The sequence below is a fragment of the Kryptolebias marmoratus genome, linkage group LG20 (assembly GCF_001649575.2).
Source record: "Kryptolebias marmoratus isolate JLee-2015 linkage group LG20, ASM164957v2, whole genome shotgun sequence".
Taxonomy (NCBI): Eukaryota; Metazoa; Chordata; class Actinopteri; order Cyprinodontiformes; family Rivulidae; genus Kryptolebias; species Kryptolebias marmoratus.
The window spans coordinates 6661743-6682083 of NC_051449.1; the positions used below are offsets into that span (position 1 = coordinate 6661743).

Here is a 20341-nt window from a genome sequence, read left to right on the forward strand (position 1 = left end):
GCAGTGGATCAGAAGATAAAAACATCAGTAACCATCATGCGTGTGTCTAACTACCAGAAGATTTGTGTCATTTAAGAAAGACTTTAGGGGTTGAAAAGACAAAGTAAAACAGAAACAGGATAAAAAGAAGAAGAAGAAGAAGTGCAGACAAGTGACTGTAACCCCGTTCTTCGGCATGGCCAGCACCCAGACCAGTTTGAAAACCCCCTTCAAAGACTTGACCTCATTCAAGGGCAACATGAAGCGGCTCTACAGAGAGCGAATGGAAGACGCCCCCATTAAGAAACGAGTTATGGCGGAGATCAACCTGAAGCGGCGCGGCTTGGATTCCCTTCCCAAAACTCCCAAAGTGAAGCGGGAGCAGGCGGAAGATCTGCACCACGACGCCGAGATGGACATGGAGGGCCGAACCGAGCTGCACGTCGTGGGCTCAGGTAAAGCCCTGGACCTGAGTCCTGGCCTCAAACACACACTGGCCCAGTTTACCCTCAGCAGCCAGAGCTCCCTTGGGGGCCCAGCTGCTTTCTCAGCCCGTACAGGCCACGAGCATGCTGCTGGTCTGCCCCCCCTGCCCTCCCCTCCTGTTTTGGGAGGCGGCCCTCTGCTGGTTCCCTGTGACAGCTCTACTGAACTCACCCACTCGCTGCTGGAAGGAGAGTCCATCTCCTGCTTCGTCGTCGGGGGGGAGAAGCGGCTCTGCCTGCCTCAGGTGCTCAACTCTGTGCTCCGAGACTTCTCGCTTCAGCAGATCAACACGGTGTGCGACGAGCTCTACGTCTACTGCTCTCGCTGCGACGCCGAGCAGCTGCACATCCTCAAGGTGCTGGGCATCCTGCCGTTCAATGCTCCTTCCTGTGGCCTCATTACGCTGACAGACGCACAGCGGCTGTGCAACGCTCTCCTGCGTCCCGGGGCCGCCCTGCCTGCTGATCCCAGCGGAAAGCTGTCAGTCCAGGGCCTGCTGAAGGAGAGCGAAGCCAGCTTCCAGGTGGAGCACCAGTGTCTGGGGAAGTGCCAGGGTCTGTTTGTGCCCCAGTTCTACACCCAGCCCGAGGCACACTGCATCCAGTGTGTTGAGTGCCAGTTGCTCTTCTCCCCACAGAAGTTTGTCATGCATTCACACAAGTCACCTGATAAGAGGACCTGCCACTGGGGTTTTGACTCAGCCAAGTGGCCGTGCTACCTGCAGCTTGCCAGGAAGTACCAGGGGACCCCCGAAGAGCCCCGACTTAAGCAGCTGCTGGAGGAGGTCAAAGAGAAGTTCCACTATCAACTCAAGACGTCGCTAGACAAAGTAAGTGCACTTTGAGTAACTTTTGGTGCCAAAGGGTTGTGTTTGTGTTACGTTTTGTGCACTAAAATCTCCATCCCTGTGCTATGAAGCTTGTGAAAACATTTGTTATTTCCAATGGTTTCAATTCACTTTATTTATTTAACACTAATTCACAACAAAAGTCATCTCAGGGCCCTAAACCAAAGAAAAACAACCAAATCAAAAATTCAGTTCAAACCAGATAAAAATCACATTTAACCTTTCTGTAATGGTGCAGTCTCATGTTTTGGGTATTTGATAGGTTTTAGACAGGCTACCTTATATCTGCTGTTTATGTAAACTGGCAATGACCTAGAGGGTGTCTGAGGCCTTGGGACAGGTGGTGACATCTGACTCGCCAGGTCTGATCAGACAAACTTAGGCCAGTTGGCCGCAGCTGAAGAGGAAGTGCATCATTTGTCCTCTCGGGTCACCCGGAGGTCAGTGGGGAAGGCGCTCAACAAAAGGTCAATGCAGGAGGCTCAGGAAGAGACTGAAACTCCAGGATTGGAGCTTCATACATGTCAGCAGTTATGTCCAAATCCTTTTATCTAACAAATTAAAATCACATTTTATTTGTCTTTGGTAAGTGGAATTTGCCATCTCACATATGTCCTTGCAGTTTTAGAAAACTGCAACTTGGTGACATCGAAACAAGACATTTCTGACTGTTTGGTCTCTGATTTATGAGTTCTGTGAAGAGTTGCTTAGCAACCTGGGAGAAAAGTGTTTATTGGAAAAGGGAAAATGTCTAGATGCTGCACAAGCCATTTTCTAGGTTCCCTTCACCTGCAGGCAAACCTGAAATTGAAATCGCTTCATTGCAATACAACTGAAACCTGAAAGGCTGCGGTCCTCAGAAAAGGATGCTTTTGCTTCTTCTTTTTCTTTTGCATTCAGGGGACAAAAATATGTCAATATATGATCAAAACCTCAAGGCCAAAGAGCATACAAGAGTCATCATTCAGTTTTTGTTTTTACTAACATTAAATGATGTTTTCCGACCTCCTTACTTGTGTTGCTTTTGGGGTGAATGTAGGGTTATGTTTTTGTCGGACTGGTGCAGATAGATTTCTCCACAACCCTTGCAAACATGGTTTATGTGTCCCTATTTCCAGCAAACTAGCTGTTTACGTGTAAGACTGTGGGGTACAGCATGTATTTAAAGCAACTGCAGGTGTCCAGAACACACAAAAATACAAATGTTTATGTACGCGGAATAGACAAATAATTCGCCTCTTCCGTTTCTGGTTAACTCGGTGTGCGAATGTGGAAGAAATACTGTCTCGTCTGGTGTCCAAAACCGCATTCCTGTCCCGCCTCCTCCCAAACGTCCCTCTCCTCTTCCTCTGTCTCGGTTTAAGGTATTCATCTTGGAAGACGCAGACATTCTTTCTCATAGGCGCAGACACTATAATACCACAACGCAGGCAGAATAAACAGCAACGGACACAGATGCAGGCAACACAAGGAACAAAACATATGTAATGTCATGGTGAATTATGAGTCCTAACGTCTCTGTGTGTTTTTATGTGTCAGACATTGTAGCTCTGTCTGTGTGTGTGTGTAAAAGAGCAGATAATTGGAGGTTAGTATGACACATCTTTGTCTTTCTGTCTCACACTTCGCCAGGCTCTCTGGAGCCTGTGTCTCACCACAGTTTGAGGTGCTGTCTTCTCTCTGAGGTGATTTTCACACCGTTGTGTTTTTTTTTTTTCTTTCTTCTTATCTTTTCTGCCATTTGTGAGGATTCCACTTCATTAGAAATCGAGTTTCTATGAAGTTTGTTTAGACAGAGACATATAAAGTCACAAACGGACACATTCCTGGAGAGGGCACGAAAGTCTCCAGGAAGCAGGTGATTTTGTGTGTTTAAGGAGCATAACACTTCATCCCCCACCCCCCAGCCCCCTCCCTGAGCAGATAATATGAGTGTATCAAAGGTCAGTAACTAAAGAACACGCTGAACCCACAGTGTACCACTTCACTCAGTCACAACACAGTGGTTCCCCTCCAAGTAAAACCACTCTGTGTTTGTGTATTGGCGGAATGAAAATGTGTTTGACTGAACAGGATGTGAGGAGGACATGTCTCTCACCCTGAACATCCTCCAGACTCTCGGTGTCCGACCGCCTCCACTGCACCGGCTGTGTGACTCACACTTTCCACATCCCAGTGGATGTCAGCAGAAGGCCAGCCGGGCAGCTCGTACAGTCACGCGCATGCTTTTAAGAAAGATGGCTCGCCTCTCTGTGTTGGTCAAACGTAGACCGCTTTTCCCATGAGCCCTCATTTACACACAGTGTCAATGTGCGCATTCACAAGCAGTTCAGTTTTACCAGAGGGCTCTGGGACCTCCAAGAGGAGACGAGACACAAACAAGGGCAGCCTTCTGGAAGTTTTTTTTTTTTTCCCCCCTCTGACTTTCTCCAATGGCCTCGCACTCCCATATCCTGTTAGGAGTGTTTGGCTTGAGTAGGTGCATTTAAAAACTCCTGGACTTGTGCTCTATAAATGGCGCCTTGTGCCTGGAGGCACTGCTGCCCTGTCTACAGATCCCTGCTGTGTAAATAGAGTTTTCTAGACGGACGCCACTAACAGACAGCAGCAACAAGACGAAGCCTTATTACCTAAATTATTTTAGTTCCCTCCAAACAATGAGTTCATTGTGCCTCTCCGGGTTGTGACAGTCGCTTGTACTTCAGACTGAGACATCAAGTGGCGTCACATTTTAGTGGGTGATTTTTATTTTTTTTTGTCTTTCTGAAGAAGGCAGGAAGTAACCCAAAAAACAGATTTGATGGTTAAATCTGCGTTTATTGTGAAACTTCTTCTTGCATGTTAGTTTCAGCAAAGCAATAGATTACAAAACATCTAAATGGGGGAAAAAAGGACTTGTGATTGAGTGATTTACTTCTTTTTAAAATAATTTGTGGATTCCAAATATGAACTAGCTTTAAAAAAGTCAGGTTTTTTTGTGTTATGATTGGTTTTATCTGTTTATATTGGTTACTGTTTGCCTCCATAATTTAGTTTTAAGTATGAAGAGTTAGGGGCTGATGCTTTTGGTGTGTATTTGAATCATATCAGACACGACCCATAACATGTGTTGCTTATTTGCCTCGGCCTTGTTTGTAACGATGTGCTGGCTCAGAGTCAGAAGAGTCAGACGGCGAGAACAGCCCTCCTCTGTCTGTCTCGCTGGCTGGGCTGACACAGTGGCTGCGGCACAGACAGCAGACAGCTGCAGCTCTCTGGCTTCCTCTATTTGCTATTTGGAAACCAGTGACTTCATTACCACAGAGCGGTGCAGCTGTACTCTCTGGCTGGCTCCTGTCTGCTCTGTCTGTCTGTCTGCTTGTCAGTTATTCTTCTGGGTTGTATCTAATTGGATTTTGGCAGGCATGCTAATCATTCACCATGCTGCTGTTGCTGTTTCCCCCCTTCCCCCCTTCATCTACCTCTATCTTCACATCCATCTTTGATCAGGCTCCTTCTCCTCACACATTTTATCTTACCTCCATAGCTCTTGACGATGCAGTCCTTCATGCCCTACTTCAAAATCTGACCGTTCTCTTGCCCACATTGCATCTGTCAATGCCCCCCAGGCCCCAATACGCGAACAGTAACAAAGTAAGCGGCAAAATGACCCGATAAGTCGATCGTTACATAAGCAATAAGACCGCTTGTGTGCATCTGTGAGGCAGATGGGAAGAAAGGCCAGTGGTTATTGATCAGGTCTGCAACCTTGATGGATGTGGTGAAGATGCGGGTGACGCAGAATAGTGGAGGACACATACCAAGAGAGGGGGTGGGGGAGGAAGGACAAGAGAAGTGAAATGGGAAGATTTAGTTACAGTAGTTGTAGCCATTGCTAGATATAAATGTTTTCATCTGCGTTCTGTTCCTTACCTCTGCTTCTGCTTTTACTCGCTTTAGTTTTGAACCTTGTACAAACTGAGTGTGGCGCTGTTATGAAAATATATGGTGAGAAATTGTACCATTCCCATTGAATGTAAATGAGACAAAGGTTAAGATGAGTCTTAAATAGTATAAAAAGAAAGAATAAAAAAAAGCTGTGGCTTATGTCAGTACAGGTCATTGTGTACATTGTTTAGTCACAAACAACCCTGCACTTTGGTGGTCTTTTATGAGACAGCCCTTGTCCACATTGATGCGGTTGTTACTGTGGGCTTGGGGCCCAGCTCTCCTCTCCCCGAGTTGAAAATTAACCTCTACGGGACCTCAGCTGAACCACAAATCTATCCTGTAACAGCCCTCTTGGCCAGCCAATCACATTTATTCCAGCTTACATTTCCACAGCTAACACTCACCCCAGCCCATGTCTCCCATATTCATATTTCTATGTCCATGTACTTTCCAAAGAGCAGTCATCCACTCGTTCTAAATAAAGAGCTGCGCCTTTGAATGCTGGCCCAGACAAACCCAGTCTGTCATGGCTGCATGTAGTTCGGTGTGGGAGAGTGTTCATGTTCGCTGTGCTCAACCAGTGTTTGCTGCCTGTTGTAAAGCACTGAACAGGGCCCCTCGAAGTAGGAGGGGCTGAGCCGTGGGGCCTCTGGTATGTCACCATCAGGTCAGTGTCAGTATTACAGAGCTGAAACAACATCCCAGCTCACTGGAGGAACACCAAAATAATTATTCTCAGTCTTTGTCTTAAATGGATAAGAATCTTCTCAGGTTTTGGGTTTCATACAGTCACAGTTCATTTCATTACATGGATGGATGTGCACCAGCTCACAGCCTATCCTTGGTTTTACATCTACACACATAAAATTGCACCATTGGTTGGCTGGTGATCATTTCACACCTCTGCTCCAGCTCGTTATCTTTGACTGTTTCCCTGGTTGAACTCTCCCCCTTCAGCACCTGAAGATGAGGATTGTGTGCTGCTATGAATGAGCTTCTCACATCGACAGGCAGCAGAGATGGGCCTGTCTGTGCAGACGAGCCTCTGCCATGTCTGCCAACAGTCACATAGACTAAACAAACCAGCTAAGCCCCTCCCAGCTGTCCTGCAGGCTCTAAAAGGGCTCTACAAACTGACAGCTTGTTTGCATGTTCGCTTTGCTCTGTCTCCTTCCCCCCGGGACATCAGACCAGTTTGTTGCTTCTGAGGAAAACGAGGGTGATAACAAGTGAAAAGAGTGGAGTTTGTAATGAGAAACGAGTCCAAACAAGATTTTTTTCACAAAGGAAGAGCGGCTTGAGTTGTTACACATCCATAAAACCGGAATAATCTTGGTAGTAATTAATCGATGTGTTGATGAGAAGATTAGCCGCCGCTGTCTCGTCTCCATGAGCGACAGTCGGAAGAGCTGCCTGTGTGTTTGTGTGTTGGGCCAGGGCGAGTAGGGAGGTGTACTGTAAAGGACCTGTGGGAGACTGCCAGCATGTACTGTTGTGTGCAAGCAGAACGAGCGTGTTTGCATTTGAAAGGCTCTGTGTGCCGCCTTCCCTCTGGGAACTGTGATTAATGAAGATATAAATGGAGAAACCCAGAGACAGTGCTGTCCATAAGAGAGCCGCGCACACCGTAGAGGCACTTAAACTCCCTCACTCATCCGTTTCTCCCACATCCCCCCGTCTCCCAGACGAGGAGATAAACAGGATATCAAAAGTGTGTCATAAGTCCTGCTGGGCCGCCACACGGCACATCCACAACACATTAAGTCCAGCCACTACATTGATAAATTATGCATGTTCCAAACACGAAGGAATCAGGGGGAAACAGAGGTCTCCACTATTAAATGAATCCCCACCTCTCCACTTTGCTGGTAATTTATTTGCTTGCGTGGTAACGCCTTGTGATTTCCATGTGGAAGTAATTCTCTTTGAGTTGTCTGAGATTAGTTGTCTGCATTATCCTGTCAAGCTGGCCACGCATGCCTAAAAGCCCACCAAGTTAGGTGCTACCCTGTCCTTTTGCTAGTTTTGACCTCGAGTCTAGACACCAAAAGAAAACAGAAAGCACAGCAAAACTCCCCAAGATGCAGACCTGCTAAGCTTGGATTACTTGCCCCTTTAAGTCTTTTCTTTCCCAGGCTCACCTTTGCTCCACTAACTTCAAACCCCCTCCGACTGTTTCTTCCACCTTCCACTGCTGACAGCCTCTATATCTCGTAAATCTCAAAAGGGGTCTGAGTGATGTTGCTCAAGGCAAGACTGTAAAGTTAGCAACTTGGAAGCAGGCTGCAGAAATGAGGCTGAAACAAGTGGCATTTTGCTGTTCGCCTCGCCTTGTGTTACTTCTCGTCTCTGCGTTGCTAAATGCTGATGTGTTTATCTCCCCCGTTATTCCCTCCTGCAGTAACGTCGCTCAGGGGAATCATCCGCCTCACTGAAATTTCTTAAGGCAGACACACACATGCGAACGTAGTTTTCTTTGCCTCTCGTCTCTTGGGCATTCATACCAGCTCATCTAGACCCTGTAAATAAAGGACTTCTGCTGTAGATCTGGATTTCCCTCTGGATCTTCAACAGCCCCTCCAGGTTCTCACAGTACAAACTAAAAAAGCAAGACAATCTTCAAAGCTATTGACCTCCAGTTGCAATTAGATGAGTACGCTTCAGCTATGAAAGCCTGATTAATGGGTGCATGTGTTTAAAACTGGTGAGTGCACTTTAGCATCGATACGTTTAAGTTAATAGATGTCTTCATAAGTGTCACCAAGCAGCGAAGTGTCTCTTATCCAACATGCAGCACTTGATCTTTTGCATTTGCAGCTCTGTTTCTAGGCTTCGCTGCAGATCGTATTTAAAAACAGCCTTGCTGCTGGGGAGACTTGGCCCTCACAAAGTCTTATTACCCTTGACTGTATCCTTCAGAGAGTGCAGCACTGCCTTGTGGTTTTACAGTCTGGCTACAGTTTAACCAATTCCTATGACATGTGCACTTTGTAACGCCAGACACCCAATTTGTCATCACTATCAAAATGAACTGGCTGAGACACATCCTCATTCCACATGAGGCCATATGCGTAGCAGTTCTTTATAAGAGTGAGTCATGTTGAAGAAAGAAATGTAGCTTTCGGTATAACATTTTTTTTGTCTGCCTCAGTAAAGCTTTACACCTGTATTCAGAAAGGAAACCCACTGTTGAGATTTGTTGTCCTCAGATGTGGCTTTGAATGTGAGCATAGGACGACACGTCTTATTAAAAAAAGATATCACAGTCACACAGGACACTGCAGACTGTTCTTAAAGGTAATCAAAGGGTCATGCAGTCAGACACAAAAGAACATAAAATACAACCAGCAGCGGCTACATCCTCCCCTCGCCACCCCAGTCCTGTCCTGCAGCATGAGTCACGGTGCTCCATCCGTGCTGCGGTCTGCTCTCCGCTCATCAGCGTCACCGTGGAGCCGGGACAAAGATTTATTACTGTGCCGGTCTCTCGCTCAGTCCATTTGATCTTCACCCAGGTGTGTTCACTTAGAGCTCTGACTCAACCCATAATGAGATTTTCCAAACCCAAACCTGCTTCTCTTGGTCTGGTGTCAGGCTGTTGACATGCGCCTGTGAATCTGGAGGGAGATTGTGGGTGTCCTTGTGGTTAGTTTTAATAATTCACACTCAGAAACACGAAGAACGTATGTAGCAAAAGTAGGAGGAGTGTTTATCCTAAACTTTCTTGGAAAACAATGGTGGTGACATGGTAACTGATGGATTTACACTACTGGAGCAGTGTGTGTGTATTTTTGCGGGAGAGACAGTTGAGCCCAAGAGGCCCAGACGCCAAAGCCAAGCTGCCCATGCAGAGAGGAGCAGTGAAGACTTCAAACAAGCTTCTGCATGCAATATGAATGAGAGCTGAACTCCCTGCAGAACACTCAGAGTACCCAGGACCTGTTTGGATTTAACAGCCTCTCCTTCCTCGTGCCTGTAATAGATTTTACCCCGCGGGGTGTTTTTTGGCCAGGTGGATCTTTCTCTTTGTAGCACCGTGACTCCATCCTGGGTCAATCTTCTTACCCTCTAAAATTTTTTTTCCCCACCCCTCCAATCTCCCCCCCCCACTCCTCTGCTCCCCTCTGTCCTCAACACAGTGACAGCCAACCAAGACCTGACATTAATGCAGTATTTCACTTTACAGCAGAACATCAACCAGTGCTGAGAAAGAAGCGAACAAACTACTAACCCATAGTAAATGCCCGTCTCTTGCCCTATTTAAACCATTTCATAAATTAAGATTTTTATGGTGATTTGATTCATTGTTGCTGGGTATTTTAAAGCACACTTAGCATCTGAGTAGCTTTTTAAAGTGTAGCCATCAAGAACATTTTGATGTATTTTAGTGCATGCTGTGTAAATTCTTTTTGCAAATAAAGCGGCTGTCTCCATTTTGTGTTTTTTCTCTGTGTAGTGATAGCAGTGCGTTGCTGGCTTGCTGACAGCCTCTCTCAGCTTTCAGTCTGCTTAGCAACGCTCGTCCTCTCCGCAGCTCTCTCACTCGCTTCTTGTCTCCAAGCACTCCGTGTTGTTTCATCCATCCGAAGCGTAAGCCAAGTTTCCAGCATGATGAAAACCAGGCAGCTGATTTGAGTCTCTCCCTCGCAGTGAATTTGAACCTAAACTCCAAAGAGCATCCCATGGTGGCGAGCATTTGTGCAGAATTTCTCTTTTTTTGCTTTTTTTTTAAAGCTTGTACATCTCTCACACGCACAAGCGTGCGTACTCTGGCCCAGATAGAGCTCACATGATGAGTACAGTCATCCGCAGACAAGACAAGGGCCCACTGGCCTCCTTTTCAGTCAATGTGTCCTCATGGGAGCATGAAGTGTGTCTACTCGTGTCTGCATTTGTTTGCTTGCAGTAAACTGCGTCATCCTCCCACGTTGCTGTTTGATGGAACCATTACTTGATGGGATGTCTGTTTACCCGTATGCACGGATCTGTGTGTGCATGTGTCTGACTTGGTCTCCTGGCCCAGTTCTCTTACACAGGTGATCCCTAACAGAGTCGGTAATTAATTATCTTGGGGCACGTAGAGGAAAGGAAGGCGGCTCTCACACTTCGAAGCGCACAAGATATGATTCTGGGAAGAGTTTATTTACGAGGTGCCACAGCAAAAAGAGCAACTAAAGTACATTTCAATATCACAGATATTTGGTTGCTTTGCATAATTTGTTTGATTTCCACAAGGTTCAGTCATGTTTCCTCTCTGTTCTTTAGCAATATTCACTGTCTGTTTATAACTATTACTCATAGTGCTTCAGACTGATGATTTGAAGTGTGACTTAATTCATTTGTACTTCTTGTTTATGATGCAGTGTCTTTAGGGGATGTACATGCACCAAGCAATGTTGCATCATTACAGTGGGGACAGCAACACCTAAATCTGTTGCTGTGGTCAATTTGTCATAAAGGAAATGTCTCATTTATGCAAGAGTTTGCCACTTTTTGAAGTGATCTGTTGAACTTTCTTATTTTAGATGTACAACTAAATAATAATTAGTTTTGTTTGTTTCTTTTCCCTGCTCGTATTTGCTTTTTCATTGTTTTATATTGATATTTGGGCAGTTATTCAGGATGTTTTTGGCATATTCTTAATATTTTCTGTGTCATCGGCTTTGTATTTTGATTTTGGGGGGGGGTGGCGGCGGTTACTTTAGCCTGAATGGCCAACCTAATTCCAGTGAGACAATTTGTCCATTCATGAGGTAACATCATTACAAGCCTTCCCATGTACCGCTGCAGACATAGACTGCCTGCCGCCGCCGCCGCCTGGGATTCAGCTGTGAAACATGAGAAACGAAAGTGGAAGATGAACAGGAAAAAAATTGATCGAGAGATTATTAAAAAGATGTCTTTTTATTTGAAGGATCCTCCAGAAATACCATTGGTTGGTTTCTAAATGAAATCCCCTGTCTGCCATGAAGCTGCAGAGAGATCGAGCCTCTGTTATGGGTAGATTTCTCACTGCTGCTTTTATAACCGGCTTCATTTACTGCCATTGACTCCCATCGAACTGTGTTTCATTGGTTTTAGCTTTCAGGTCCATGTTGTGTTGATTGTAAAATGGCTGACTGAGAACTCTAGCCGTGCAGGAGGGAGACAAACAGTTTGGCAGAGAGGAGGGGAAGCCGGGTGCTGATGTTTGACCGTCTAGACTCTGGGACTGGGTGTTGCAAAAAGTGTACTCAGTGCCTGAAGCCAAAGCGAGCTGGGAGCGTTACCTGTCCTCATCTGCCTCTGTGTGAGTGTGTGTGCATGACTGGGCCATGAGTAAGCCAGCTGATGGTTATCAGTGTGTTTGTCTGGCTCTTATCTTTCACTTTGTGTGTGGAAAAAAAGGTGGAACAACTCTGTGTGTGTGTGTGTGTGTGAGGAAAGAGACAAACAGACGCAGACGGGCACTCGTTGTCTCATTTGTCTTGGCTCTCTGTCTACACTTTAAAAAAAAAAAAAAAATTTCCAGTTTCCGTCTGTCACCTGTTTTGTCTAACCGTCCACCTGTCAGACTTGTCTTAATCCTGAGGTTTCCGTGTTGTTTTCTCTTATCTCTTCCTTCCAAAGCTGAACCGAAAGGGAAAAATAAGTCATCTTGTTCTCAGGCCGTACGTTGGGCAAGACCATAATTTATTTTTTTCAAGAATTAGTCAAGAACTGAACACTAAAGAAACAAAGTCCGCTTTTCTTATTACACAGTGTTAATCAGAGTTTGTACAGAAACAAAAAAAAAAGAAAGTATATTCCTTTAATTGCCCCACTTTGCTGCCTGCCTCCCTTGTGGCTTTTTATCGATTTGGCTGTTGAAACAAAGTGTGGCTCCCAGTTCATGGATAAATGGCTTATTGGATTAAGACCTTCATATAAAGGCCTCCAGTGTCTCGATAGTGGTGTGCCAGGTGGGACCTTCAGACCACAGAGTCCCAGTAAAACCACACCCAAAAGGCTACAATTAAAGAGTCAGTTGGATTTTGTGGGTCGTTTTAAGGGTAAAAACAAAAAGGCTTTGCATCACACACTCTGGCATCTCCAGTATTTTTATTTACGCCTGAATCAGACTGCAAGTATGCGCGTATCTCCAGTTTGATCTTTGACACAGTCGATGACTGCAGCAGAACAGGATGTGGTTTAGAAACAGACAGACAGGGTGGGACCGGCTGTCTCAGTGAACGTCTCAGTACGTGTCTTCCTCTATTTCCCTCCAACTGTCTGAGGCAGATTGCACCTAAATAAAAGCTGTTTACTTCCTCCTGGGAGAGTAAAGAGGAGCTGCGTTGCTCTGACCACTTTGACTCCTCTCTGCCTGACAGGCCTGAATATCAGGTGCTTAAATGGCCCAGACGGAGGGAAGTGAAGGAGGGTCAAAAAGGTCAGAGTTACGCTTTGTGGTTGCGGTTCCTTCCAGGGGTTTGTTTCAGTTTTCATACCCAGCCGCTGATGTCAGGGTTTGAACAGATGTAGAGGTAATTGTTTGTGTTTTAGAGTCCAGAAGGGGTTTTAACATCGCACACAAACAAACAGGCTCGCTGGTTTGGGATAAAAGGTCAAATCAAAGCTCGTGCACTCTTTCTTGTGCCATTTGATTTAAAATATATGTGTGTGTGAGCGTGTCTGTTCATATCAGGGTTTTTTACAGTTTCACTCTGATGTCAGCGGTAATGGTAAACAGTAATGGTAGTACCACGCAACAGTAAAATAAAGTTTTGCTAACTAGTCATTTTTAACCATGTCCTAATTAGATACAAATATCATCAAATTAAATTTTAATCCTTTGTCAATTTTATTTTAAATGATTTACTTCACTTGAATTGTGTGTGTGTGTGTGTGCACTGCAAGCTTTATATGTTTTATTATGCATGTAAGGAGACTGCGTGTGTATTTATAGCCAAGAGTAACTGTGTGTGTGTGTGTTGTTCTGCTCATCTGGAGGCTCCACGTGACCGGGAGGAGGAGAGCTTGACCTCGGACTTGCTCGCTCTCTGCGTGTCAGCCTGTCGATGGCACCTTTGCCTTTGGTTCGCCCCGAGAATAGACTTAACGATAGGGCAGAAACTGTCTTTTCCTCGTTATCTGTCGCTAACACTGAAGTCCTCTGCAGCGTTTTGCAACAAAATGCATCGGGTGGACACTTTTTGTGAAGCCTACAGCTCCCACCTCGAGCGAAAATCGGCTGAATGTGAACGATAAGCCGGTACACAAGCAGAAAAACTAATTATTGAATTCAGGGCTCTCAGCAGAATTTAATTTCTACCCTTAAATTGACTAAAACGTAAAAAAATTCAACGTATAATGGCTTAAATGGCTTTTTTTTTACAGATTTTAGCATACACGTCTATGTGAGCTTCTATTTAAAACACCCAATATGCTGTAAATTTCTATTTAAAATGAAAGAAGACAGCTGCAGGTGCTGGAGTGTTTCTGGTGCAGGTTAAATGTTTCTTGCTGTAGGAAGCACAGATGTCACCCACAGCAGACATGCAAAGCTGAAATGCTTTTACTCCGTCTGTTTTGTCAGGGTGTTTATGGTAATGCAGAGCTATGGATGCGTGTGGTACACCGGCACTTGTTATTGTTGGTTTTAACAGCACTCAAAAAGCACTTTTTGCTACATTAGTGCATCTGCTGCAGAAATGTCATGCACACTAACGGTCAGGGGGGACTAAACGGAGGAGGCTCTGGAAGTGGGTCATTGTGGGAGTTCACATGGCTGCGTGTGTCTGGAGCGGCGCTGGACGAGCGTAGCTGCAGCAGCGGGCAGACTGCTGGTGATTAGGAACGACGGGGCAGAGTTCAGATGAGCGACTGCGTGGAATGCTAATCCACATTGTCATAAGGCGAGCCTCGGCCCGACAAAGGGCCGCAGACATGCTGGGGTTAAGGGCTGTTTGTGTGCGCTACACGTGTGCATGTGTGTCACAGACGCAACCCAGATAAGAGAGGTGCTTCATTAGTGCAGATTAAGGCCGAATAGCAGCCTGGTTTGTGTGTGTGTGTGTGTGTTAATAAAGCAAAGTGGGGGTGGAAGAAGAAAGATAGGAGAAGAAAACAGTTGTGTTGAAATGTGCAAACGTTTGCACACATTCATTAAGGAGCAGAGAGCAGTAGTGATAATGAGTATGTGTGTGTGTGTGTGTGGGCGTAAAACTGTCAGGTGAGCAGGAATTACTGCACGAGACGAGCTCATATACATGGACACACACACACACACACCTCTGTGCTGGCTGTGTTTTCAGTTCTTTCTCACATGTTTACACTTCTGTCTGAACCATAAAACCAAGACTCAAAACTGAGAATGAGACAAAACGTCCTCACACACACACACACCCACACACATCAAGACACCGTTTAATGAGCGGTTGTTGTCTCAGCAACAGAGCATTTGCCGTCATGGGGAGGTCAAGCAGACGAAAGACCTTTGGGTGACCTGTTTGTCTCTGTATGTGTGTGTGAAAGGGAGACGAACACACACACACACACACACACACACACACACTCATAGACGAGGGGGATCTTGAACACACAGCCTTTATACTAGAGGAAGCTGTTGAGGAACCTCTTGTGTTTTTATTTCTGTAAACTCTCCTTCCTTCCTTCTCCTACCCCCATCCCATCATCCCTCCCTCCCTCCCTCCCTCCTCTCAGTGCTGCAGTGCTGCCTGAGGAGGGGAAAAAAAGGAAAAACCACCAACCACAAACACTTGTAAATGGACGAGCCCCCCTTCTTTTTTTTATGCACACGCAGACGACGCACCTGGCTACACATCTAGCCCCATCCTACATTTGCATGCTCATTCACCCGTGCCTTTTGTAAATCAGGGACGATCCCCCTACACGCTTCACACAAGAGCTCGCACACAAATCAGCACTGCAACGTAGTTGTAGTCCAGTTGTTGCTTTTTGAAATAATGTTCACGATCAGGAATGAAACGTGAAGAATAAATTCAAAATAATATAAAACCGTAACGAGCAGCTTCATGTAGAAGAGGCTGGCACTGGAGGACATTTTCTATTTGATGGATGACTTTGAGGCACGGGATGCATAGAGGACAGTAAAAGACAGAGGGTTTTTTTTATGTAAGATTACTGAATAAATATATTTCTGGATGATAAAAAGGTGAATAAATGTAGTTTTAGATGTGGCTAATATCCTTGGTTGTGACTCTGATTGTGTGTATTGTTCTTAGGCAGTAATGACAGCATCCTTGAGCCCGTACAGAGCTCAGTGATGAAAAGCTGCCTTTTTACCATTTGCTGCTGTCTGCTGTGTGTTTGTGGATAAATGTTTATAGATGCCTTTAAGACGCTAGTCAGTCAATTATTGATGCCTTCTACAATTTGCCTCCTCTGACTCGAGCCTTTCTGCTAGTTGCTGTTGCACTTTCATCGGATTCTGTCTCCTCTTCCTCCGCGGCTCCTCCTTTCATCCTCCTCCACCTCCTCCTCCTGCTCTGCATCTGTGGCTGAGGGCTACCGAGCAGCTCCTTGTTGCGATGCTGGAAATTCTCGTTCCTCTGGTATTCTGTGTTACCTGTCAGCTCGTTTCAAAGCGAGTGTATTGAGAGCCCCGTCTGCCCGCAGATCCGCGTCAGTTCGCGGCCTCTCACCGAGCGCGCCCCGAAATCGCTCAAAAACACACGAAGAGTCAGAAACATGCAGGCGCCAAAACAGACAGCCCGAGAGGGTTCGAAGCTGACATAACGACTCCAAAAACTTTCAGACTCTTATGTTCTTTTTGTTTTGTGGGAGTTTGAGTCTGCCTGCGTTGTATGAATGTCAGTGAATCAAGCTCTTCTTTTGTTTTATTCATAAACCTTCTGCAGACTCGTTCTGTTGCTACCCTCAGTTTATTCATTTCATTTTTTAATGCCCCCCTAATGTCACCCTTCTTCACTATCTAATGCTCGCTTTTAATGCCATTTGTTACCATTTTTTGTGCTTGGTTGTCATTTGTCTACATCTTTTAAATGCCATTAGTCCTTTTCATTTCCCTCTGAGCCTGGGTGCCACTTCTAATTCTTCTCCTCTCCTTTCTCTTCCTCTTGCTCCCACGCTCTCCGACAAACTCTGTCATTTATACATGTTCAAAAGCATCATCATGAATCTAATATTTGCTGTATTATCTATAAAGCTGTGTCTGTCTGTAGTCTAAGTGTGTTTGAGTGCTAATTCAACCCCGGCCTTTTTTCCTCATGTGTTTCAGAAGTCAGCGGAGGAAGATGAGAGCCAGCTGAGGAAGCCTTCAGTAGATCTCTGCTCCGCTAGTGACAAGTTAGCTGATGCCGGACCTGTGAGAAAGGTCAGTTGTTGTTTCCCTTCTCTGTAAGCAACCGTTCGCCTCTTCATCAGCCTCCTCTACACACAGGTCAGCTCTCAGGGTCACCGCCCTCACCCTCGCTGTTCACCCATTCATAACGGCACGCTTCACCCCTCGGCCCTGTCAGGGGAGAAATTTATGCAGCTGCTGAGCGGCTCTGCTCTTCACCCCCACCCCTCACTGCAGCACACACACACACACACACACACACCAATTTAACATGCAGGGAAGAAGCTCTTTATCACGATTATCCTCTCTTCTGACTTGTGCTCAGAGCCTCAGCTGATGCCTGATGGGTAATCCCTCACTCACATCTCTCATCTATGCGTGCATATATTAGCTTTATTAGATTATGGCTCCAAGAGCCAACCACACATCTTCCCATCTCTTGTTGTCTCCTTTCATATTTGAGCGTGCAGTTCATCTGAGCTGCACAGTTTCTTCATAGATCGATAAACGAGCACAGAAGGTCTCAGATTTTTCTTCTCGTTGCGTCGGCGTTGTCGTATTCATGCTCGTGATTGTTGTTTTTTCACAGGGGAAACCATCTCCACCCGCTCTGGTGTTCAACCGTCTTTTTACAGACATCAAGGAGGAGCCAGGACACCCCACCATGGTCCATCCCAGGTACTACACTTTACCTGTGTCGGTTCACCTCCTCCGAGGCCCAATCAGAGCAGCTCACAGTTCCCGTTTTTAGGACTTGGATAGCGAGTTTAACTTGTCTCATTTTGTCCAAACAATCAGCCCACACACAACACAAGCGCTGCATTTTAAAAAGATTTGATGATTTTTAAAAATGGTAGAAGATTAAGACGGAACAAAAGAGCGTGTTTGCTAGCAGGGCGTCTCCAATCTTAAAGCCCACAAGAGTGTTGTTAGATTTCTTTTTTGAGTCACATCTTTTTCAAGAAGTTCTCATTTGAAAATATTAAATCAGGCAATATTTGGTATCACTGAAAGGATTATCGTCTCTCTAGATTCTTTTAATTTAAAGCCCAATAATTGATAAATTGACCACTTTGTTGTGCGCTTTCCTGCTTTAGTAGGTGTTTTATATTGAAGTTGCTTTGACAGAACACTATTGGCATTTAAGATGTGTGTTTAAAGGTGCTCGACTTTAATGTGGTTGCCCGAGAGAACTTTAAAAGCTGCTGCCGTAAACTTTCTATCAATACCTGAAACTTTTATTAGTTGGCTTGCTGCTGAATATTTATACCGTGGTTTTTTCTGTCCTTCTGTTTTAGTGAAATAGTATAAAAAAATAAGTTTCCATTTGACTTGAGTTTCATTTTCTTTCCTTATTTCATGATAATGCCCTCCCTCATCTTCTCCATCCCCTCCTTCGTCTTCTTCTCTTGTTTTTACTTCTGGCTCTCCGTTTCCCTCCTCAGGTTGCACAGCAGTTGTTTGGACACGGCTCTCTTTTAGCAAACACAGTAATCTGGCCCAGATTAAAGCCTGGAATTAAACGGTTTATGGAGCCGTTGCTACATGTGACTGCCCGTTGACATGCAGGCCAGACAAATTGGGGGGATTAACGCCCCACTCACCTGGCAGCATCAGACGACTGCGACACATTTAAACCAGACAAGCCTGCGCAGACCGGTCGTCACTGAATGCTGCTGTCAGGCATCCTCAGCACTTAGTTTTCTTTTAGTTGCTGCAAAACCTCCATTAGTTGCACGCATGTCTAATACAGGCTGGCCTTACATTATTCAGTCCCTTCTGACTTGATTCGTGTTAAGGAATCGTAGATTCTCACTCAGCCAAACCGGCAGAGCTTCATTTCCATCCGCGGCAGAAGAAGACTCGGTTGGTAGGGCTGGAGCTTTTCACGCAGAGTCCCACTGAGCTGTCAGGCTTAACCTAGTTCACTGCTTCAGCCTCAGCGCTGTCTGGAGGGGCCTGCTGGTGGGGGGAGGGGCTCAAAGCACTCCTCTCCTCCCTTTCCCGCCGTGAGGCCGGGAATAAACAGAACATGTTGGCTTCAGAGCATCTCCAGGCAGCATCTCTCTCCCAGTCGCACCGACTACCTGGACATTCGTGATAAGCTGAGGGTCTGTTTGGGCTGAGATCCTGTAAACGTGTGATAAGAAATATCCACATTCCACACTTTGTTTCCTGCCATCAGATGGTCCCGTTACTTTGAGATAGAAGAGATGCCAAATCACGAGTGACGACATAAAACACTGACAATCGTGTAATTAATACACCTAGAGCAAAAAGAAAAGATTCGCTATTAACGTCATTTAGCATTACCCCACTTTCATCTGACTGAAAGAAACTCACACAGCGTTTAAATGTCTCTTTCTTTCTGTTCTTCTGTTTGCCAGTTACTACCTGTACACGTACGATAAGATGGTGGCTCCCAATGTGTCGCTGAGGAGGGAGGTGGAGATGAGCCCCGACATGCTTGGCGCGCTGCTCAAACATCACTACGGCCGCAGAGCGATGGGCCACGATGAGCCGCCCATGGGTCAGTAACGATGCACGCATAACAAACAATAATTATATGGGTTATAATTTGAATCCTTAAAACACACTTTAACTGTGTCAGACTCCGATTGTTGATCAACAACTCAGGTAATAGTGTCGTACTAAAACGGGTCCGTTTGGACAAGAAGTGAAATATAAGATTTAATGTCACTATAATATCAAACTTGTTTGGATGAACTGAAATCGTCACAACATTTAGGGTAAAAATCAGGCCCCGCACAAAAACGGAATGAGTCAGAACTGAAATTACTATTAATGTCTTTAAATGTCTTCTAATGTCACTTAAAATGTAAATAAAATTTGTAAATAATGAATGTTTTAAAATGCTTCACAATATGATTGTAGCAGAAAGAAACACAAAATCATAAAACGCAGATTTAAAAAAAGTGTTATAACATACTTTACAGTACATTAACATCTGTGTGCAGCTATGTTTTACAGTGTTATAAATTATTTAATAAATGTTTTATAGAATGAAGAGACACTAAATGAAGATGGGTAAAAGTTAAATGTTGTCTGAGTGACACAAATATAAATATTAAATAAAATGAAACTAGCGTTCTTTGAAGGAAGCTAGTTTGTCACCCACCAACGTCCAGTCAGAGGTTTTGAACAGAAATCTTGTTGGAGCTCAGATTGTGTGTTATGAATGACTCTCAGCTACTACCACACCAGACTTTAGCTCAATATCCGTCAAACTGACGGAGTTAGAGCGACTTTAGTGTTGGCTGAGGTCGCTCGACTTGTAGATGTTCATCCAGTGATTACTCTGAGAGTTGCATCAAAATCCGTCCGGTGGTTCATGAGATATTTTGCTAACAGACAAAAACACACAAACCGAGGTAATTACATGATCACTCGCCTTATAATGAACTCCTGTTAACCTGAAAGAAGAATTTCTTAATGATGTCTGAAATAAAATAAACATTAGGACGCATGAATTAATCATTTGATGTTCCAACCAATTTTATTGAAAATGATTTCAGCACACAAAGAGTGGCCAAACAGTGAACTTTTCCCATTAAATATTTAATATTTAATTAGTACTTTTGTGTGTTAGACCCAGTCTCATGCACATCCACTATAAATACTTGCAGCAGCTGTGCTCATGCAGCATAAGCAGAAATGACTGGCAGATCAAGTTCACACAACTCACTCCGAGCCGACACATGCTTACTACAAACACACACACACACACACACACACACACTTGGCTCTACAGCCTGCAATGATGAACAGAATCG

General features: G+C 45.0%; 1 protein-coding gene across 1 annotated transcript in view; it reads left to right on the plus strand.

The window, feature by feature from the left end:
- Positions 1-20341, plus strand: part of skila (SKI-like proto-oncogene a) — a 27388-nt gene continuing 7047 nt past the window's right edge. Inside the window, exons 1-4 of the mRNA XM_017411082.3 lie at positions 1-1294; positions 16485-16580; positions 17137-17225; positions 18935-19077. Coding sequence (XP_017266571.1) covers positions 176-1294; positions 16485-16580; positions 17137-17225; positions 18935-19077 — 1447 coding nt within the window. The 5' untranslated portion in view covers positions 1-175. The remainder of the gene's footprint in view (positions 1295-16484; positions 16581-17136; positions 17226-18934; positions 19078-20341) is intronic.